The following is a 20997-nucleotide window of genomic DNA, read 5'->3' as shown; positions in this document are numbered from 1 at the left end:
TTTGGCTCTCGCTGTGGAGCGCTCGCGCCGGAGGTAAGAGCTCTTAGCTAGGTAGCGCGCTGCCAGGAATGGGATGATCGCTCGCTCGCCATGGCGGCAATTCAATGCGGCTACCTCGTCTCGTGCAAGGGATGCGTGGATTACGCAGTCCATTCCAGGAACAGGACGCCGGTGGCTAGAGCAGCGAATGGAGGAGGAGGAGGAGGGGATGTTTTGGGTGTGGTGATCATTGGAGGCCGGAGGAGAGGCGAGCTTGGAACGAGCTTGTTTCGGAGGATTCGGCTGGAATGTAGAGCGGCCGGGTCGGGCCTCCGGATTGGAGAGCAAATCGAGACTGATAGGTTGGCTCCATCTGTGAGGGAGAGGACCATGAAAGCGATTGATACGCTGGGTGGACGAGTGACAGTCGGGGATGTTGCGACCAATGCCGGGCTCAAAGTTAGCGAGGCTCAGAGCGCTTTGCAAGCTCTTGCTGCTGATACTGGAGGATTTCTAGAGGTTTGTTTGTAGGATCATGGATGATCTTTTCTTCTTTGATTTTTTTTTTTTTTTTTTTTTTTCTCACTTTGCGTGCTGCCACCGTGCCAGGTCTCGGACGAAGGAGACGTGCTTTACGTGTTTTCCAAGGACTATAGATCGAATTTGCTGGCGAAATCTTTCCGGCTCAAGATCGAACCAGCCTTGAGCAAACTTAAGGTGTGTGTGATTTCCTTTGGTTTTCTACAAGACTTTTAACTGGCTCTTGGTAGGCTGGAGCGGAGTACTTGATACGCGTCTCGTTTGGAACGACACTTATTGCATCTCTGGTGATTGTTTACACATCGATCTTTGTGCTGCTTTCGTCTGCCCGGAGGTTGGTGTTGTTTATTCTTGTTTTCTCCTTTTGATACGATTGTTCTGAAATATTTGGAGTGAAAATCGTCTGCAGTGAAGATGACAATCGAAATAATCGAGGTGGCTATAGCTCACGCGGAAGTGGATTCTCATTTTACGTCAGTCCATTCGACTTGTTTTGGTAGTCGCGATTTTGCAAGGAAGAGAGAGCTAACTAACTCTGCAGGTATTGGGACCCTTACTATTATAGAAGGAGGAAGAGAAGAACAGATGGCATGAATTTCCTTGAATCTGTGCGTGGCATACCTTTAGAGATCGGAGTCGTTGCTAACGTTTTCTGTTTTGTTTCTTTTGCAGGTGTTCTCGTTCGTATTTGGAGACCCTGATCCCAATGAAGGACTGGACGAAGTTCGGTGGCAGGCGGTAAGAGTCACTCCTAGAAACTCTTAAATGTTCGTATTTGAGGGTGCTATGAGTCGTTTTTTGTTCTAAAGTAGATTACGTTTTGCATCTCCAGATTGGAGAAGAAATTGCTGCTAAAGGTGGCGTGGTAACTGCAGAAGAGCTTGCACCTTACTTAGATGTCTCCGCCTTGGATGAAAACAACAAGGTACGCTGTTTTGTTTTCAACGCTTTTTATTCTGTTTTCTCTTTTTTATTCTGTCTTGGTTTGGCAGGACGATGAGTCGTTTGTTTTGCCAGTTCTCTTACGATTCGATGGCCAACCTGAAGTCGATGCTAGAGTAAGCTTTCTGATATTCTGCGTCGTTTTAGCAACGTCAATCCTTGCAGGGAAACATCGTGTATCGCTTCCCATCTTTGCAACGCACTGCAGCCAATCAAGCTTGGAAAAGTCACAACGGTGACAGGCTCCAGTATCTCCAAGAAGCTCCTCTTCCTTTCAGGTGTGTGTGGTTGTATCTCATCTCTTGTCTAAGTGTTCTTTTTTTCTTTTTGTGCTTTACACAGCCGAGCCAAGCAAACAGACCAAACTCTTGTTGTTGCGCTAGGAGCGTTCAATCTACTCGGAGTCTTGACACTGGGTAGCTTGTTAAAGTACAGTTTCAGTTAATGTGTAAACTCTTCCAATTATAACTCGCGAACTTTGTCTTTCCAGGGACGCTGCCATCACTGCTCAAATGGGAGGGCTCCTCCAGTTCGTTTCAAATGCATTCCCAGTGCTACAGGTAATATAGAAACAGTATTTTGCTTCCATCCAACACGCAGCTGAACAGGCCTACACGGTAGCCTTCTTCGCGATCCCGATCTTCCGGTGGTTTCAAGTCCAACAGAAAAACACCAAGATCGAGGGGCGTAACCTGGCGAGAAAGGAGAGAGCGCTGCGCCTGAGAGCTCCTGACGCGACCTTGCGCGAGAAGGTATCTTTCCTAAACTTTGCTGAGTGCTCTCATTCACCCTGTCCTTTCCACTGTAAACAGCTACGTAGTGCGCGGCGGCAAGCCGAAAGAACAATCATAGGGAAGGACCGCATTGTTTACACAACCGAGAAGGATTTGCTAGAGCAAAGTTACGATGCTGCCGACTGGGACCGAAGGATGGAAGAAAGGACAGGGAACAACTAATATGCGAAAACGAGAATCTCTTTTTCCATTAAACGAAAGCTTTCTCGTTCCACCTCTCAGATCTCAAAAAGATCGGCCTTTGCTGGGCCGTTGATGACTTTGCCGTAAGGGTCGAAAATGGATCCATGGCAGGGACAATCGAATGTGCTATCAACAGGATTCCATTTCACAATGCACTTCATGTGTGGGCATACGGCTGCAGCAAACATATAAACGAAGTTGGCGAAGGAATTTAATTCTCTTTTCGATAGATAAATGTACCGGAGTGGCGGTGAACTCTTCCATTGCCGTCCTTGTAAACAGCAACTTTGTGCAATCCGGTCTGGATCACAGCTCCGTGACTCGTCTGGAGATCTTCGATGTCCACACTGTCCGTTCCTAAGAAAGGAATGGTATCTTTCAATCCCTGCATGGTAGCATTTTAGCCACAGAGAAGTCAGCCTCGTGTATCTACCTGGAACGTGTGATTGGCTTCTTCCACCGCAGATTTAATTGTCGACACGTCCAGCGGCAGCAACCGCTTTGGACTATAGACAGCAGCCCATGGATTCGGCCGTCCCAATATGAGGTCCCTGATGAGGATCCCCGCGATAGTTCCTCCTGTCATTCCCTGGCCGCTATCACCTATACCAGACATCTCAACTTGGAAAGAGAGAAGCATAAGAACGACTACGAACCTGTCACGATGTACTGATTGCTGCCTTTGAGGGACTCCAGAGGCTCCAATCCGATAAGATGCAGTTTGTCTGCCGGTTCAAAGACCTGTATTGCGAGGGAAGATTGAGTCATCGAAACCAGTGGTACATTGTTTTCTTGCCTGTCCTGTCCATGTGTAAAGAACTTCTTGAGCGCTTGTCCAACGCGCTCGAGCCCAGTTGGCCAGCTCCCCGTAAGTATCCTTGTACTCGGAAGGCTTCATTCCAGTGCTTGTGTCACCACCGCCAACAATCAAAACGTCGTAGCCATCTTTCTCTTCCAGCCGCACATAATGATAAGGCGAATCAGTATCCCACCACTCGGCTGTCCTGTTGAAGCAAATAGTAAAAAATGTCTAGTGTCTGGGGAATGAGACAAAAGCAAAAGCAAAACAATACCTGACAGAGCCTTTAGGAACTTTCAAGCCTACAACATACGAATGGCTGGCTGCCTGGCGTGCGTGCACGAGCACGTCATGGTTCAAAGGGGAGTTCGTTGCCACAACCACAGCTCCAGTGCTAACACTGACGCCGTCCGCTGTTTTAACTTGACTTCCTCCATCTATCTCCATCACTCTACTCATTTCGTAAATTTTACCACCCCGACGAACGAATGCTTCGGCCAATCCGTTTATATACCTGAGAAAAAAAGGCTTCGTCAACACTATAGAAACTGCTTTGTGAACACTGCTTACATAAGAGGATGAAACTCGGCTGCGTCGGGAAATCGCAGTGCCTTGTGAATCTTGCCGACCGAAGGATCACCACCCAAGTCCACCAGCTCCACGTTATCAAATCCGAATTTCTTGCAAGCCTCAAACTCCTGTAATACATAAAGTCTGTGTCAGTTTTGAACTAGCTCGTAGCAGTATATACACGAACCTTCTGTAACTTATCGTGCTCAGTAGAGGATTCATTGCACGGAAACAGATACCCATCCAGGCGTTTGAAATGGCAGTCGAGCTTTTCCTCCTGAACAGTGTTGGCAACCCATTCGATCGCACTTCTGTGACTTTCAGCCACATGTTTAACCACCTGAGCACCGTGCTGCTGCTCTAGCATATAATAGAAGTCGTCATTCCAGGGCATAATGTGAGCCGTGGTTCTCCCTGTTTGTCCACTACCTGAACAACACTTCGTCAAGCACAAGGACAAAATGCGAGAAATAAAAAGAAAAAAAAAAGAGCACGAAAAGGACAAACCTCTAGTCCTTCCTTCCAGTAGTATAACAGACATCCCCTCCTTGATAAGATTGTAGGCAACATTCATGCCAGCAATACCAGCGCCCACGACCACAACATCAGCGGACTCGTCTTTCGCGATCCGGGGATACTTCGGAAGCTGCTGGTCCTGATCCCACACAGTATGCCGGAGGCCGGGGACATTAGCCACAGCCTCGGCGCTTGCTGCTTCTTTAGCCATTGATGATATCCTACTCTGCGTTCACTAGAAGAAGAGCCGTGAAGAAACGAATAGTTTGAAGAAACTGGCTCCTTACCACGTAAAACGTTGGAGCCCTCCCGAGCTTGGAAACAACGCCCCGTCTCCTCAAAGTTGAGAAGAATGCAATACTGCAGGCTCCCATTCAATCAAGGAGGGGAGTTAAAACTCGCAACAAGACACTATAAAGACCTCGGGCACTTACCATTTGGCTCAAGAATAGATGGCCACGTGTTCTCTGCATGCAAGCTGAAACGATGTAAAACGATCTACCAAAGAAAAGGAAAAAAAAAAAAAACAAATGGAAAAGAAAAAAAAGTTTCCACTTCCACTTTTGTTCACACGCTGCACGCTCAAAGTTAAAGTATTTCTAGACGAAGCCATTGCCAATGCAATTGAGGCAACGTTGTACTCTGGACAAAGCAATGGTGAGAAGAAATCGATCAAGATGCGAGTAGCTACCTGTTGCCTTCGCAGGTTGGGCAGACGCAAGGCTTGATGAAGACCGGATCAAACAATGGCGACCAGCTAACGGTGGAGCTGCCTTTGCAGAGCTTGCATGGAACAAATCCTTTCCCCTTGCAAACTTGGCAGGGCGGTGCAACCTTTCTCTGGAAATGATCAAAAACCACGTCAAACGAGAAGAGCCGTAAACCGCTTACCCGGTTTTTATCCACGACAGCTTTGAATGCTCGCAGTGAGACGGTGGAGATGAGCGAAAGCGTGACAATGCCGCCCACCGCGGCAAGGCCAGCAGTAAGCAAAGCCTTCCCTGGAGCTGCCATCGCCTCAAAACCAAGAAGAAATCTAAAGCCCTACACCCCACCCTTGGTTCGATTCCACTGAGCCACTTTCGAAACCAAACTTTGATTGATCACGAGAACCAGAGGTTGACGATGAGCAGCACAGCCCAATGCTCGCTTTCCTGGTTTACACTGCGTACGATTCCGTTAGCCCCCCACAGAATCCATGACTTCTGTTGGCCGCTTCCACATTACAATTGAGGACCTGTGAGAAAAGTTGAGATAGAGCTCGAAAAGCTTGAACGCTGCGTCGCTTACCTTGCTAGGCGATTCGATTTCAGACGTCCATTTGCTCAGCTTCACGTTCCAAGCTTCTTGCTCTTCCTGCTCATACTCAAATGTCATTTGCATATAGGAAATGAAAGAAAAACGTAGTTTCGGACATACCTGAAGCCGCTCCTTTGCTTGCACCATTTCCGAGCGCTCCTTGTCCAGCTGGTGCGACATTCTTTGGAGGAGAGAGCAGTCAGACCCATAGCCTTGAAGCTCGTCAACATGATTTTCATCGATATACCCCCTGCAAAGGGAATGCACTCATAAGTAACACTGCTAAAACAAACTAGTGATGGTTTCCTACTCGGAGAGTTTGCTCATCGCAGCTGCCTGCATAGAACATAGTCAGTCAGACAACAACTCCTATCATGAAAGCCATGCACCTGCTCTTGGATTATGCTGCGAGCTTCAACGAGTTGCGCCTCCAGCTCAAGTTCCCGCTCAGTAGCTTCGCTCACAAGCTGCATCCCCTGCTCAGCCTGTTGAAAATGAATAATGTATTCCTGCATCAAGAGAGAAACGATGTAGAAAAACCAGTAACGCTTGCAAGTGTACCTTGATCGATGCCATTTTCGAGCGCAAACTCTCCTCAATCTGGTCTTTCGCAATGTGAAAGGGAAGATCGAACAAATCCTGCAGAGAAGTCGATGTGAAACTAGATAGAAAAAGTGAAGCACCAGCTTACCGCGCGTCCACCAAGCGGAGTTACTGGCCGATCTGGCAAGTCGTTGTCACAAGAAGTTTGTGAATTGTTCAAAAAGTTTCTCATGTCCATCTGTTAAGCATTCAATATTAACTAGGAAAGCGTTTTGACACGGACCTGCATTGCCCGCAAAAGTGTCTTCAGCTCCGCATTTTCAGTCATGAGTTCTTGCTTTTTACTTTCATAAGTATCCACCTGTAACAAAAGCATCGCAAGTTTTTTTTATCATACTTTACGCTGGCACTTACTATCATTTTGTAGAAATCCCCATCGGCTTTCTTGCTGCTCCATGTACCACGCTGACGGCTTTCTTTCTGTTTACAGTAACTTCGCAATTGAAACTTTAAAGAGGTAAACGATAAATTCATGCCTGTAGAAGACTCATTATCTCCATCCCCGACCTTGATTCTTTTTTCTTGTCAGCAAGAACTTGATTCAGTCGTTCCTAAGAAAATTCCACAGTTTAGGCCCTTGAGCCAGTAGATGGCATCAGCATTACCTGAAGTTTGAGGAATTCTTTCTCTTTCTTTTTTATCTCGTGAAGTTGCTGCGTGCGTATTTGCTGCAGGCGACCATCATTGAACATATATTACCTGTACGATAAATTACATACCTGTGTCCCGATTACCATTCTCTGAAACTCGTCACGCTCTTGCTGAAGCTTTTCAAGCTGGGCTTTAAAAGTAGCAGTCATTTTCTGCTCCTGTAATTACGAGAGCACGAGTGATAATTCCCAAAGAACTGAGAGACACACACAAACCTTGCTGAGCATCCCGGACAGCTCCCTCTCTTTGGCCGCGAGATTGGTTTCGAGCCTCTCGACTTTGGACTCAAGCCGGGAAATGTCAGATAAAAGCCTGAAAAAACTTACTTAGACACAAACAAGTGTAAGTAAGCGAACTTACCTTTGTCGCTGATCATCGACTGTTTCTCTAAACTCCACATCGTGCTGCCGTTGTTGAAGTATCGCGAACAAACAGTTGCAAGTTCTGGCAACAGCAACCTGTACCATTGAAAATATTTTTTCTTGGTGAGTTGCTAGAGAAAGCGTAAATGTTCCATACCGGATTTTGCGAGCCCAGCTCGAGCGGTGCTGGAAATCCATAGGCAACAAGCGACTGATTTATGTACTTAACACAATGCTCCAGATTGTGAACGGTAGCAAACACTTGCTGCTCACTGCATGCACAAGGTCCATCAAGAAACCATAGATACATCCATTCACAAATACTCACACTTCTTCCCCAGACAGGAAACCCTGCAAATAGAACCACCTCAAATCAGCCAAGGCGCCCAGGAGCAAGGGAAACAACATACCATTTTGAGAGCTCGAATCGAGGAGCACAAAAATGCCCTGCCCGAACAGCCGATCCAAGCCCAGCGCGCAAAGATCCAAACCTACAAGCGCTCAAACCTCTGCCCGATCGACGCGCCGCCGCCGGGCCGATGGAAGCGCGACTCGCAAAGGTTTGAGAATGAACCCTCGACAAAAATGGGGGACAAAAATTTGAATTTCTTACTGCAGCGGTAAGAAGGAAAAACCCCTTTTTACAACAAGAACTGGCAGATCAACGGCCCCACCAGTGCCACCTGGCAAAATCCGGTGCTTTTATCAGTTTCCCACCCGACTAGCAAACGGGCACGACGACTCCGTCCAAAGCATACGCCGAAGTCGACGATGGCGACGACGAAGAGGATGGTGATGGCGATGAAGCAGCCATCTTCTTGCAAGTTTCGAGGCTTGACCCTCTGGAATGCGTGCCGATCCAGGCGGAAGCCGCTCGAAAGTTGCGTATGGCGGCCAGCCGGAAGCGGCAAACGAAGCTTATGTCTTTCCACAGCTCGTTGCCGATGATCCCCGCGTCTTCGATGCTCGTGTAGCCCACCAGGTCTGCCTTGCTAACCAGCACTGGCAAGTCCAAGTCCAAATCCTCCACAGTCGCCACCGTGCTGGATGGAGCTTCGCTGCTGGTGGCGACGGAGGTGTGGAAGCTCAGAGTCATGTAGCACTGTGGCTTGATGACTTGATCACAGTAGTCCTGGATTGCCTGGAGGGCGAGAGAGAAAGAGGTGTCGCTCTATCGCGGCAATTATCAAACCGGAAGTTTTCGTGTACCTTCCATTGGGAGGCGGCTAGAAGAACTCGAGGTCGTTTGGAGCGCACGAAACTCAAAGCCTCGAGAGGAGTCATCCCTCTGTGCTCCACCTGAGAGAAACGAGTAAGAAACTCGATCGAGAGAGAGAGAAAAAGCTACAGAGAACTTTACCAAGTAGCAAATCACAACAGTGGTGCTTCGTCCTCGTCCTGCCTTGCAGTGAACGTAAGTCCTCATCCCAAGTTGTGCGTGATCTGCGCATTTGGAATCTACTCAAAAACCAAACGGAGATAAACTGTGATAAAAACTTACCATGAATGAATCGCACTGCCCGGCGAAGATCAACGAAAGATGGTGCAAATAAATAGTCCCTGGTCGGAATTGCAAGGTGATTGATCCCTTGATTCTACACAAAAGCAGCAAAGTTTTTAGATCTCAAGCCATTTTTGTTTCTCACAAACCTTGTACAAGGACGTATGAACCAAAGTCTCGTATGATTCGTTCAAAGTCACCACTGCATGAACACCAGCTTCCTTAAGACGGGGTATATCTCTTGGAAATGGGACAGCACCCAGCAACAAAAACTACAAGGAGCAAAAACCGAAAAAAAAAAAACAAAAAAAAAAACCGAAAAAATGATTAGTACGAGTGTTTGTCCAAAGGGGGAAAATCCATACCTGATCAATCTCATCCCACCACCGAAACTCTGCCTGGAATCTATTGCGAACAACATTGTAGAAGAGCGTGGGATAGAACAAGCATCGCGCGCCGGCGCCCACAAGCATCATCTTCGCATGATTCTCCGCAGCTCGCGGCACCAGGGCGCGATGATTCTCCTCCGACGCTGCCGCATTCTCGCCGCGGCCACACCCGGCAGCCATCCCTCCCCGGATTTCCAAGAATCTACCTCATGCCGCAGCGAGCCACGCTAATTCCAGCTGCGATGCCGCCCCAAAACGCCGCGATCTGGATCGATAGCCTAGAACTCCCGAAAAATACCTCCCGGGGCGCTCAAAGCGGTGGATCCGCGATGCCCGACCTCCATAGCCATAGCAAGCGTCACGAGCTCCGAGGCTTTGGCGGAAAGGGGAAAAGCTCGGATGGAATGGGGGAATATGCCAGGACACGTGGCGGGCGTCCACGGTGGAGGGATTAACACCATGACGTGTCTTTCATGCATGGGCTGGCTTGGATAAGTTTAACCGATGCGTATAGCCTCCGGCATCTATTTTTTTATCTATCAATGTACATGGTTTGATCTATTGTTTATGCTATTGCCGTTGCTGTTGCCGCCGGATCCTCGCAGCCCAGCTCTCTCGATTCTCGTGTTCTTTCACGGCGCTCCTTCTCTTCAGCCCGGATAGCTGATCGGCCCATCTCATCCTCCAATCATCCTGGAGAAGATCGATCAAAGATTAGATTCCTTTCGAGCGAAAGAAAGAAAAGAGTGAGAAACCCACCTCGAAATCCGTCGCCCAGGACACCGCAATCCCGTGCGAATCGAGCGCGCCCGAGATGGCGAGATCGTACATGGCACGGCGCCTGGAATCCGACAGCGTCTCATACGCCTCCTGGAGAACGATGAATCGCTGCGTGCATTCCTCCATCTCCTCCCTGGGGCACACATCCGGGTGATATTTCCTCGCCATTTGCCGGTAGGCCAGCTTGATGCTCGACAAATCCACGTCTTGCGACGATAATCCCAAAACCTCGTAGAAATTCGGCTGCGCTGCGCGCTCCGCGAGGGCGACCCTCCCGCCGCGAGGCGCATACGCGCACCGGACACAGGCGCCCCGCCGAGTGGCGCCGCTGGAGCTGCGATTCGAGAGCCCTAGCCCCGATCTTGGAAACCTTGGGAGATTGGCGGAGGAGGAAGCAACAGCCATCGATCGATCAACAAAACCCTAGCACTGCGTTTGCAATAAGGGCGCTGTGTTTTCAATGCTCAATAATTGAGAAGGCCCAAATTTTGTTACCCTTTGGACACAGAAATTCGTATCTTTAATATATATTGCTAAAGAGGCGTATGACGTGGCATTTGAGATGGCCGTGGCATTATAGTCGCAATATTTTCAAATGCCTTTCATCAAGAGAGTCATCGAAGCTGCCAAGCGTTGCCTCCCGGAGGTTTCCCACTCTAGCTTCCATCGTCTGCCTAGTTGGCCACTAGTGATTGGAACAGCTCTTTACTGTCCTTGAGAAATTTAGAGGAAAACTTCTATGCATTCTATACAGCAGCACCTCTGAACTTACAAAAGACCTGTTTCGACACAAATGAATCACATAATATTTAACAATATTGCAAAAGATTCTAATAGCACTTCTTGTCTAACAAGAAACTTCTACCATCCAAACTTCTGGAAGGAGACCGGCCTTCACCTAATGCAACATAGAGTTTACGTTAAGAAGTCATGGATTTCTTAAGAGTATCTTATGGTGGTAGCTTAGGAATCTAGAGTGGGTACTCTAATTATTTTTACAATTAAGATTTTTACTTTTATTCTGGTTTTCTTGGCTGTATCTAGAATATGCTTGGATATTCTCTAATCTTCTTTAAACACCTTCAAGTATATTCTAGCATTTTTTATTTATAAATTATAAACTTTCTTAATCAAACTAATTCGCGTGACTTTGTGTCAAGCCCATTGCTTCTTTTTCACCCAAGTGCGCTGTCTGGGTCACCACCTGCAGACTTCATAGCAGCATTTCATCTCACTTTCATGCCCCTAGCTCAAGGTTTTTCAATCCCTTTGAATTGATAAAAGTGAGAGAAACTCCTAAAAGATAAAAATCCTTACATCAGGCATATTGCAATCACTCAAAATATATCCTTCCATATGCTCCAAACTAGTTATGATAATTTTCTATGAAAAAACATAATGTTTATAATTAATTTTTCAATTCTTCTTTCAAGGTGGAATTTAATATATGTTTTTTTGATACTATTTCAATTTAATTTTCAATGTAATAATGATAATCTAAACAGTGTTTGTTAATTGGGCAGCATATGCTGGGCAATGACTAGTGATCCTGGAAGAACATCTTGGCTGCAGCTTTGTCAAGTTTTCCCAAGCCCAAGACACTGGCACAAGAGTCCTCTCATCAGATGGTCACACAAAATAAGAGATAAAATACTTACCCAACTCAACATCTGGATATAATGGGATGGTTGGCAAGAAGCCTTTACCCTACTGCTGTTGTTGGTTTTCCCATCTTGAACTCACTAGAACCATCATCCTGACAAGAAAAGTCACTAACCTAGCTACTGCCATTTTTGTGGTTTCTATGCTACTGTCTTGGTGGCACTCTATTGTAAAATTCATACTAAAACTAGAAGCTCTTTTAGTATTTTTTTATTCTTAGATTGATATGAAAGAGGTGAGATATTAAGTTTGGCGTGCTGTGAAAAGTTCAATTACTCATACACTATAAGTAAGAGATGTGTATGTGTGAATCAACAGTACACAAAAAACTGCTATTGTATGCCAAGTAAATAACATTGTTGCCATCTTTAGTACTTAATTACCTTTTATACTTCACAACAGTAAATATAGTAAAAAACACAATGTAATATTGTTGTGCATTTTACTTTTTTATGATGTCAACAAACCTTCTAAAACCCCAAATTTTTTATGCCAAACCTTAGGTTGGCAATGCAGATCCAAGATAATCTGGAAACCCATTTTGGAAATGAATCCATGCAGGAGGTGAAATGGGAATTCTAGTTTTTGCTCAATCTCACAAGGTTTTCAAAGTATGGACTTGCTATAATGCAATGGCCAAATCAACTTTTGCAAGCATAATTTCTTTTAGCTGGTATGAAATATGAATCTAAGTAGCATTCATTGTCTAATGCAACTTCCATGAAGTAATCTTTGTTATTGTCACCAATGTGATTTTAGGTATAAGAAATACTTATCTGCCAGTCCTTTCGGACATTTTCACATCAATGGTGGTTTTGAGGTCTTCTTCTAACGAGGTGGAATATCATGCAATGTTGTTAGCCATCCAATGGGCACTAAAATAGCCTATATGTCAACTTAGTATGACAAGTCTTTGGGACATACAACATCGTCTTCATGTGGATGTGGCACCCTAATAGGGCTACGTGGCACAAATAAGCTTACACAATGCACCATCCCAAGACTGCAGCGGATCCAGAAAATTGACATCTTGGTATAGTCCACACAAAAATAGCTGATCTAATCACAGAAAAAGAAGAAGAAGCTTGACCACACCTCAATACATATATAAATGACGTGGTGCCCCTCCAAGACAATCTGGAGCTGTTGTAGAAGAACCCGTTCCTAGAATTTGAGCGCACCAAAGGGTCATTCTAGAGCAAAATTTAAGCAAGAGCAAGACCAATGCACATAGGTGAGAGCAAGATTTCAGGTAGCGCTAGAGGCACCAAGGCTGTTTGTGCATGGCAAAGGCTCTAGCCTGCCCTTCAGGAAGAGAGGCGTTTAGGTGCGCGCTTGTCAAACATTCGAATTCAACGGTTTGACTAACCGGGCCACACTAAAAAGTCAAACCCATCCAAGCACACACGAACGTGTGGTTGGCGGATGGATTGCAAGGAGAGGGTGTGGTTGGGCGGAGGCGTACGGCCCAATCCGGAGCGTCCGTTTGGGCCCCGCGTACGGCCGGGGGCGCAATTCCGGAGATTTTCTAGTGGCCGGACTCGAGGGCCGGCTTTAAATCAGGTTTTGTTTGGCGCTGCGAGACTGCGATCCGGGAGCTTGTTCTTCACCTCGCCGGCGCGGCGCGCGACTCCAAGGATGTCGTCTCTCAACGATCTGCTCAACCTCGACATCTCTGACACGAATCAGATCATCGCCGAGTACATATGGTATGGAAGATGTTCTTGATTGAAAGCCCCGATTGATTGGCATGGCGCAGGATTGGAGGGTCGGGGACGGACATCCGGAGCAAGGGCCGAGTATGTAATCCCTGCGCGTGCATTGCCAGGATTTCTCACGGATTTTGCTTCGTTTCCACAGACTCTCAAGGGACCGATTACCGATCCCAAGCAGCTCCCCAAGTGGAACTACGATGGCTCCAGCACCGGACAGGCCCCAGGCGAGGATAGTGAGGTCATTCTATAGTAAGTTCCCTCTATTTCTTTGTGATTGATACTATGATCACTGGCGTTCCTGTGTGAACGAACGAACTTTGAAAGCCCCCAGGCGATTTTCAAGGATCCTTTCCGGGGAGGACACAACATCTTGGTAATTTCTTTGGATCCTTCGTCCCTCGTATCCATAATCCTGGTTTTGTTTCTCTTGCCAAGGTTATCTGCGACACTTACACACCAAAGGGAGTCGCGCTCCCCACGAACAAGCGTGCGAAAGCCGCGGAGATTTTCAACCAAAAGGCTGTCATTGATGAAGTCCCTTGGTAAGTTCTCGTGATCTTAGTAGTGGCGTGCATGAAGTTGCAAAGCGTGAATGAATCCTTTCCTTTTTTTTTTGTCTAACTGGAATGTGAATTTGCGAACTGTGACAGGTATGGAATCGAGCAAGAGTATACATTGCTCCAGAAGGAAGTCAAGTGGCCACTAGGATGGCCGCTTGGCGGCTATCCTGGCCCGCAGGTATACATTTGACTTGGCTCGCTGCAAAAGTCTTCGTTTCTTACGCACGCCAACAGGGACCATACTATTGCGGAACTGGAGCGGAGAAAGCTTGGGGGAGAGACATTGTGAATGCTCATTACAAAGCTTGCATCTACGCTGGTATCCAGATCAGTGGCATCAATGGAGAAGTCATGCCGGGACAGGTTTGTATTGGTTTTCCTTCTCTAAGAAGCACTCTCTCATTTTCCTCCTCTTGTTCCTGGTTTTGCAGTGGGAGTTTCAAGTCGGGCCCGTGGTTGGGATCTCTGCTGGCGACCAGCTCTGGGCCGCGAGATACATTCTGGAGGTAAAACTGTGATCAATATAGTGGAGATCATTCAGCTGATGTTTTCCATGCAGCGAATCACCGAGATTGCTAATGTCGTGCTTTCCTTTGATCCGAAGCCAATCGAGGTGAGAAAAGCTTTAAGGAAAAGAGGTGTGGTTGACGATTGTTCTCGTGCCAGGGTGACTGGAATGGTGCCGGATGTCACACAAACTACAGGTATGATTCTTTGCTTCATGTTTCTGCCATGGCAACTAACATACCATCAACAGCACCAAGAGGATGAGAGAAGAGGGTGGCTACGAGCTTATCAAGAAGGCCATCGGCAAGCTTGGCTTGAAACACAAGGACCACATTGCTGCTTATGGAGAAGGCAACGAGCGGCGCTTGACTGGCAGGCACGAGACGGCAGACATTCATACCTTCTCCTGGGTAAGTCTTCCACACCACACAAAAAAGAAGAGACTTTGCTCAATGCTTCCCTCGATTGTTTTTTCATTTCCTCAGGGTGTGGCCAACCGTGGAGCATCGGTTCGCGTTGGCCGTGACACCGAAAAGGAAGGAAAAGGTGTGTGTATCATCTCTGTTCATTGTGATCAAGCTAAACTCTTGTATCTATGCAGGTTACTTTGAGGACCGTCGTCCAGCATCAAACATGGACCCCTACGTTGTGACCTCGATGATCGCGGAGACGACCATCCTCTGGAATCCACCAACGGAAACAGAGAATGTGGTGAAGCCAATCAGTAAGAAACGCATTCTTCCCTCTTTGTTGCGTATACTCAAGTGTGTGTTTTAACTTCGTGCGTAGACAAACCAACAGCGTGAATGATCCAAGTTCTACAGGACGCTTCTCCATTATGTAAATTCATTTCCTATCGTAATCAACATACCAATAATTGGCACGCGCTTGCGTAAAGAATTTGGCGATGGAACAATGGGGTGCTCCACTCGCGGAGGATTCCAATGATTTCAAGTGGTTTTATTGAAGCTACGGGGATTCCATCACTTTCAAGAAAAGCAAACAGATGTTTGCTCCTAGTAATAAGCATTATAGACGAGATAATAAGTTTTGTGTTTGCAATAAAGCCTTTTATTCACGTTGACAAGCATTTGGTACGAAAAATTATAGGTTTTAGATTCTAAGGGTCGAGGTCCTTGATCACCACCATATTCTCTTCAAGAGATTCTAGATCGACCCAGTTGTTTTGGTGTTTGCTATTGTTCTTGATCGGCTGCGGCCAGGAGCATGAAATAGAGGAGGCTGGCCGAATCTACGCTAACTTGCTCCACATCCGCCGCGCTAGAGCCGAGATTTTGGGCTTGCCTCCTGCCGCTCATGACGCTCAGTACCTTGGAAGGCAATTGCCCCCGCGCCCTCTGCTTGATCGCCGTGGAATCGACATTGCTCGCCTCCATCCGCCGGATCATCGCCCGGATCTTCGCTGCGACGCCCCTTTCTAGCTCAAACAATTGATCGTCGCTGCTCATCATCCTCTCCATTTCTCTTATCTGCGCTCTTACCTCCCTCTGTGACCTCTTATACCATAGCCAAAAGGGATCAGATGCGTAGAATATGCACCACCGGATTCGAATGTGCCGCTAGATCGCCCGTACGGCGGCTGCGGATCTGGGCCGTCGGATCTGGTGTACGGGTCCGCGGGAATAGCTGTGGCATATTCCCGGCCGGGAAAACCCTTGTTTTTGTCTCCTTGGTTTGTCTCGCGAGCATGTTTTGGGGCGCCCGATCGGCAATCGCAGGGCAATCGCGGGCATTTTGCTGGGCATCATGAGCACATCGGTACCTCAGAAGGTGAGAATTCTCGCATTGCGGGATTTAGGTCTGTGGTTTCTCCTGCTTCGTCCCCCCCTCTCTCGCGCCCAGGCTCTCAGCAAGATTGCCACGAACCGATTGCACAAGGAGCTTAAGGAGTGGGAGAACAATCCCCCTGCCGGATTCAAGCACAGGCCGACCGATAATCTCCAAAGGTGTGTAATAGTTTCGTTTTTGTTTTTCTCGTTTTGGACGAGCTGTGTGTTTGATTCCTGTGCTTTTGGTTGATTCGATTTGGATCCAGGTGGATCATTGAAGTGAGTGGAGCACCTGGCACGCTCTACGCAAATGAGCAATTCCAGCTGCAAGTGGATTTCCCCGAGCACTATCCCATGGAAGCTCCTCAAGTACGTGAAAAAAAAACGTTTTTTTTTTCTTTTTCCTTCTCGCATAGCTTTTGCTGATCCGATTGGCAGGTTATCTTCATCCACAATCCTCCCTTTCATCCCCATGTCTACAGCAACGGGCACATTTGCTTAGGTGAACCTTTCTTCTCTCCAGCCTTGATAGATCTTGATGGATGATTGACTCAAACTTTTCATTTCTTTTGTGTGTGTTCTTCTCCCAGATATTCTCTATGATTCGTGGTCGCCAGCCATGACCGTCAGCTCCATCTGCATCAGCATCCTCTCGATGCTCTCGAGCTCCACAGTCAAGGTTTCTAGTAACTTGTTTCCTTCCCTCGCGCATCTCATCTCACATCCGCTTTGATCCAGATGAGGCCACCGGATAACGATCGCTACGTCCGGAACTGCCGCAACGGGCGATCGCCCAAAGACACGAGGTGGTGGTTCCACGATGACAAGGTGTGAGATGGATCGAAACAAGAGCTCGAGCCAGGCACACGCAGTGCTACTAAAAATCTATCCTAGCTTCGTAAGTTGCTGCTGCTAGTTTCTCGAAACGGTTTCCATCAAATCGAGACACACAAACTTGTTTTGTCACGCATATCCACTGTTCTTACTGTTACATGGCCAGGGCCTTGGACATCATGGTTCTAAACTCCTTAAAGTTCACCTTGTGGTCGCCATCGGCATCTACGCTGGAGATCATGTTCTTGACGTGGACCATATCGCTTCCGTGCTTGAGGCCGAGGCTGCAAAGCACGGAGTGGAGCTCCAGCGCCGTGATAAATCCGTCCTTGTTCTTGTCAAACACCTCAAACGCCTCCTGGAGCTCGGCCTTGATCCGCGCTTCCTCCGCCGCCTGGATCTCCTCGCCCTGGATGTGTTGCGAGTAGAGGGCGTTGAATTCGCCAAAATCCACCAGACCATCCCCATTCTCGTCCACGGACTCCAGCATTGAGCTGGTCTCCTCGTCGCTCCACCGCATCCCCAGCTTGTCGCCAATCTCCCGGAGCTCCTGCCTGGAGATCATGCCGTCGCGGTTGGAATCAAACATGTCGAAGGCGCGGCGCAGCTCGGCTTGATCGATTGGCGCAGCCATGGCGAAAAGAAATCCCTGCAGTTGTGCCGAAGCCGAAGTCCAAGCTTTGTTTTGCTCCCGCCGCCGTTTGAAAGCTTGGTCCAGGAAACCGATTCGTCTAGAAACTTGGACAAACTGTAAAGGGTCAAATTGTCCTCTTCTAGAACACGGCAATCTCACGCGGTTTCCTTTCCGTGTTGCTTCCGGCAAAAATAGCGATTTTTAGCTTAAACTAAAGGAATCGTGAAGCTAGTTCGTCATGGCTTTCGTCAAAGCACAAACATGATCTTTCCATCAAACACGGAGCTCTCTTACAAATGCCTATTCTGGGCATATACGAGTCTCTAGATGCCCGATGAGGGCATATGCAGCGAACATATAAGATGCTTGGTTCTCTTGCATCGAAAGAAGGAATTGGATCCGTGGATGATTGCTACATTTGAATCGCCCTGGCTGGGCGACAGGGGATCAGATGGAGTGCCCTGTCACTGCGGCACCAGCAAGAGAACGCGTTTGCAGCACTCGCGCGGCAATGCAGGGACATGGACGCTGCCGCTCGGCTCCACTCGCAGATCTCGTGCTCCGGGCTGCTGGATTGCAGTACATTTCTGGGAAATCTTGTTGTCCAGATGTATGGAAACTGCTGCGGCATGGACAGCGCGCGGGCCGTGTTTGATCGGATCAGCGCGCGGAATGTTTTCTCCTGGAACATCCTCCTCGCAGCGTATGCCCGGAATGGGGACTTTTTTCTCACGCTGCGGCTTTTTCTGGAGATGGTGATCGAGGGAGAGGTTCTTCCCGATGGGTTCACGTACGCTACAGCGATCCGTGCTTGCTCGTCAGCCCAAGGTCGCGGTTTTGCCGAGCTCGGGATGGAAATCCATGCATGTGTGATCGAAACTGAACTTGAGTCCGATGTTTACGTAGGAACGGCTTTGATTACCATGTACGGAAAGCTCTTCATGCTTGATCACTCAAGAGCAAGCTTTGATGTGATTGTGGAAAAGGATGTTGCATCTTGGAATGCGCTGCTAACAGCATATGCCCATAGCGGGTATCTTGGATGTCAAAGGGCGATTTGCTGTTTCTTTCAGTTGGATTTGGAGGGAGTGAAGCCCGATTTCTTCACATTTGTGGGGTTAGTCTCTGCGTGCACGCAACTAGAAGATCTAAGCCAAGGGACAGTAATCCATAGACGAATCCTTGCTCTTGGGTTTGAAAACGCTGTGTCGATACAAAATGCGCTGGTCTACATGTATGCCAAGTGTGGCTGCATCGAAAGCTCGCAAGCGATGTTTGATCGGATCATAGGCAAAGATGTTGTGGCCTGGACTGCTCTCATCACGGCAATTGCCAAAACTGGGCAAATCCACCAAGCGATGGAGCTGTTCTTGGTCATGGATCTCGAGGGAATCCAACCCAGCGTTCCCACTTTTGCGATTATCCTCTCTGCGTGTTCCAGCGTCGCCCAAGTCCGCCAGATCCACACTTGCATTGTAGACTGCCGCTTTGATTCGGACGTAGTCGCATGCACGGCATTGATCAATGCCTACTCGAGCTTCCTCTGCCTGGAAGAATCACGACGTGTCTTCGATGGTCTCCCAGTTCACGACACCGTGGCCTGGAACTCGATCCTCGCCGCGTGTGTGGAAAACGGCAGCGATCGCCGCTTCCGAGAGGCCGCCCACGAGATGGATCACGAGGGCGCCAAGCCCAACGCGCAGACGTTTATAATCCGGATCGAGGCGTGCTCCAGGCTCGGATCGCTTGATCTAAAAGACGCTCGAAACATCCACAGCCTGGTGATCCACTGCGGCTACCATCGCCGCGATGAGATCCTCACGGGATTGATCACTATGTTCTCAAAATGCGGGAGCTTGGACGACGCGAGACGGGCATTCGAGAGCCACGGCGAAAGGAACGTTGTGACTTGGACTGCCATGATCGCGGCATATGCCCAGAAAGGGTATCTGGCGCTAGGACTAGAGCTCTTCCAAACGATGGAGGCGGAGGGAGTTCTTCCGGATACCGCGGCCCTCGCCAGTGGAATCTCCTCGTGTAGCTCGCTGGAGGAGCTGCGAGCGATGCATCAACGGGTATCGAGCGAGAATCCGAGCGATTCCGCAAGGCTGACGCTTGGAACAGCGCTGGTGGCGATGTATGGTAGCTTCGGCCGGATCGAGCTCGCCGCGGCGGCGTTCGCGTCGATTCCAGCCAAAGACGCGGTGGCATTCGCCGCCATGAGCGCTGCGCTGGTGGAGAACGAGTGCTACGAGGAGGCGATCGAGCTCTTGGAAGAGATGGAAGGTCATTCCCTCCAGCCATCGCCGGCCACCATCGTCAACGCCGTGAACTCGTGTACCTGTCTCGGCGAGCTCGTCGCGGGCCGGGCGATCCACCGCAAGCTCGAGGGGCTGCACGACGTGATCTTCCCGGCGGTGGTGGCGGCGCTGCTCAATCTATACGGGCGGTGCGGCAGCCTCGCCGAGGCGAGCGCGCTCTTCAATGCCTCGCACAAGCGCACGGTAGCATCGTGGAATGCGATGATCGCAGCGTATGCACAGCACGGGCATCTGCCCGAGAGCCTGGATCTCGTCCACCAGATGCAGCTCCACGGATCTCTCCCGGACAAGTTCACATACATCGAGATCCTGCAAGCGTGCTCTCACTCGGGCACTCGCAATCTCGGCTGGAGCTACTTCGTGAGAATGGGCATGGATCACGGGCTCATCCCGGCGATCGAGCACTACGTTTGCGTGGTGGATCTCCTGGGCCGGATCGGGCAGCTCGAGCTAGCCGAGAGAGTGGTCAAGGGGCTTCCGTACGAGCCCGACGTGGCGGCGTGGAACTCCTTGCTGGGATCTTGCAAGATCCAGGGGGATATGCCCCGGGCCCAAGACACGGTGGGCGCCGTACTCAAGCTCCAGGCCGAGAGCGCCGCGCCGTACGTGCTGCTGGCCAATTTGTACGCGGCGGCGCGGCGGTGGGAGGACGTGGCCACGGTACGGAAGGCTATGGCCGATAGGGGGATTCGAAAGCCCACCGGGCGAAGCTTCCAGTGCCTTTAGCGGGAAGAAAGAAAAGAAAGGATTCCTTCCAAGGACCTTGGAAATCTTTCTTCCTCCATGGAATGGTGTCCAAGTGGCCGCCGCTAAAATCGCGGGAATCTCGGGATCTTTAGGTTTTATCTTACCGGCCGTCATTCTCATTCTTTTTGCGCGGGAGCCCTAGAATTCAAAAAGGGCGTGGTAGAATCTTTGATACCCTTCTCGCCCGCTGGCCGGCCAGCGGCGGCGATGGAGGAGGAGGCGAGCGCCGCCGTGTGGAAAGATCTCCCGGATGCGCTGATCGAGCGCGTTCTCACGCTGGTGCCGCTGCCCAGATTGCTGCAAATGCGCGCCGTGTCCA

General features: G+C 49.0%; 8 protein-coding genes across 9 annotated transcripts; 3 read left to right on the top strand and 5 right to left on the bottom strand.

Annotated features, from left to right (window-relative positions):
* On the top strand, positions 1 to 2469 carry LOC9640587 (uncharacterized protein At5g03900, chloroplastic). Its single transcript, XM_024676853.1, has 13 exons — positions 1 to 498; positions 589 to 696; positions 750 to 853; positions 929 to 1015; positions 1061 to 1127; positions 1192 to 1257; positions 1352 to 1444; positions 1512 to 1577; positions 1627 to 1739; positions 1804 to 1890; positions 1952 to 2021; positions 2070 to 2213; positions 2274 to 2469. The coding sequence occupies exons 1-13, from the start codon at positions 91 to 93 to the stop codon at positions 2415 to 2417; spliced, it is 1557 nt and encodes a 518-aa protein (XP_024532621.1). The 5' UTR covers positions 1 to 90; the 3' UTR covers positions 2418 to 2469.
* On the bottom strand, positions 2420 to 4862 carry LOC112346927 (putative Rieske 2Fe-2S iron-sulfur protein YhfW). 2 transcript variants are annotated; one of them, XM_024676852.1, is made up of 11 exons: positions 4758 to 4862; positions 4611 to 4683; positions 4315 to 4558; positions 3995 to 4236; positions 3808 to 3935; positions 3512 to 3751; positions 3235 to 3442; positions 3095 to 3179; positions 2872 to 3041; positions 2679 to 2823; positions 2420 to 2613 (listed from the first exon to the last, which is right to left on the bottom strand). In XM_024676852.1, exons 3-11 carry the CDS (start codon positions 4532 to 4534, stop codon positions 2474 to 2476), a joined length of 1578 nt encoding a protein of 525 aa, XP_024532620.1. In that variant the 5' UTR covers positions 4535 to 4558; positions 4611 to 4683; positions 4758 to 4862; the 3' UTR covers positions 2420 to 2473. The 2 variants fall into 2 exon arrangements, with proteins under 2 accessions (XP_024532620.1, XP_024532618.1); XM_024676850.1 differs by having other exon boundaries at positions 4315 to 4549.
* LOC9640586 (glutaredoxin domain-containing cysteine-rich protein 1) lies at positions 4855 to 5374 on the bottom strand. The gene is made up of 3 exons (XM_002971896.2): positions 5215 to 5374; positions 5015 to 5163; positions 4855 to 4965 (listed from the first exon to the last, which is right to left on the bottom strand). Exons 1-3 carry the CDS (start codon positions 5335 to 5337, stop codon positions 4923 to 4925), a joined length of 315 nt encoding a protein of 104 aa, XP_002971942.2. The 5' UTR covers positions 5338 to 5374; the 3' UTR covers positions 4855 to 4922.
* A 29-nt stretch (positions 5375 to 5403) lies between these two features.
* Positions 5404 to 7765, bottom strand: LOC9640585 (afadin- and alpha-actinin-binding protein). The gene is made up of 17 exons (XM_024676854.1): positions 7649 to 7765; positions 7567 to 7589; positions 7396 to 7510; positions 7237 to 7334; positions 7092 to 7188; positions 6945 to 7034; positions 6831 to 6893; positions 6702 to 6776; positions 6580 to 6645; positions 6449 to 6526; positions 6314 to 6403; positions 6184 to 6261; positions 6012 to 6131; positions 5933 to 5958; positions 5743 to 5872; positions 5614 to 5679; positions 5404 to 5560 (listed from the first exon to the last, which is right to left on the bottom strand). The coding sequence occupies exons 1-17, from the start codon at positions 7649 to 7651 to the stop codon at positions 5483 to 5485; spliced, it is 1296 nt and encodes a 431-aa protein (XP_024532622.1). The 5' UTR covers positions 7652 to 7765; the 3' UTR covers positions 5404 to 5482.
* A 64-nt stretch (positions 7766 to 7829) lies between these two features.
* On the bottom strand, positions 7830 to 9529 carry LOC9640584 (putative dual specificity protein phosphatase DSP8). The gene is made up of 6 exons (XM_002971894.2): positions 9105 to 9529; positions 8889 to 9011; positions 8740 to 8833; positions 8599 to 8681; positions 8448 to 8537; positions 7830 to 8379 (listed from the first exon to the last, which is right to left on the bottom strand). The coding sequence occupies exons 1-6, from the start codon at positions 9306 to 9308 to the stop codon at positions 7960 to 7962; spliced, it is 1014 nt and encodes a 337-aa protein (XP_002971940.2). The 5' UTR covers positions 9309 to 9529; the 3' UTR covers positions 7830 to 7959.
* A 91-nt stretch (positions 9530 to 9620) lies between these two features.
* Positions 9621 to 10393, bottom strand: LOC9650206 (chaperone protein dnaJ 20, chloroplastic). The gene is made up of 2 exons (XM_002971893.2): positions 9888 to 10393; positions 9621 to 9821 (listed from the first exon to the last, which is right to left on the bottom strand). Exons 1-2 carry the CDS (start codon positions 10311 to 10313, stop codon positions 9699 to 9701), a joined length of 549 nt encoding a protein of 182 aa, XP_002971939.1. The 5' UTR covers positions 10314 to 10393; the 3' UTR covers positions 9621 to 9698.
* Positions 10394 to 13117: 2724 nt separating this feature from the next.
* Positions 13118 to 15434, top strand: LOC9650205 (glutamine synthetase cytosolic isozyme). Its single transcript, XM_002972109.2, has 14 exons — positions 13118 to 13279; positions 13330 to 13369; positions 13431 to 13534; positions 13610 to 13658; positions 13721 to 13827; positions 13936 to 14023; positions 14080 to 14208; positions 14277 to 14351; positions 14405 to 14458; positions 14512 to 14549; positions 14603 to 14762; positions 14838 to 14898; positions 14954 to 15076; positions 15142 to 15434. The coding sequence occupies exons 1-14, from the start codon at positions 13209 to 13211 to the stop codon at positions 15156 to 15158; spliced, it is 1116 nt and encodes a 371-aa protein (XP_002972155.1). The 5' UTR covers positions 13118 to 13208; the 3' UTR covers positions 15159 to 15434.
* Positions 15435 to 16009: 575 nt separating this feature from the next.
* On the top strand, positions 16010 to 17112 carry LOC9640583 (probable ubiquitin-conjugating enzyme E2 16). Its single transcript, XM_002972108.2, has 6 exons — positions 16010 to 16143; positions 16216 to 16319; positions 16409 to 16511; positions 16581 to 16644; positions 16733 to 16821; positions 16881 to 17112. The coding sequence occupies exons 1-6, from the start codon at positions 16120 to 16122 to the stop codon at positions 16974 to 16976; spliced, it is 480 nt and encodes a 159-aa protein (XP_002972154.1). The 5' UTR covers positions 16010 to 16119; the 3' UTR covers positions 16977 to 17112.
* The last annotated feature ends 3885 nt before the right edge of the window (positions 17113 to 20997 follow it).

Source organism: Selaginella moellendorffii, unplaced genomic scaffold (assembly GCF_000143415.4).
Source record: "Selaginella moellendorffii unplaced genomic scaffold, v1.0 SELMOscaffold_18, whole genome shotgun sequence".
NCBI classification, from domain to species: Eukaryota; Viridiplantae; Streptophyta; class Lycopodiopsida; order Selaginellales; family Selaginellaceae; genus Selaginella; species Selaginella moellendorffii.
This window is presented reverse-complemented; position numbering and strand designations above follow the sequence as displayed.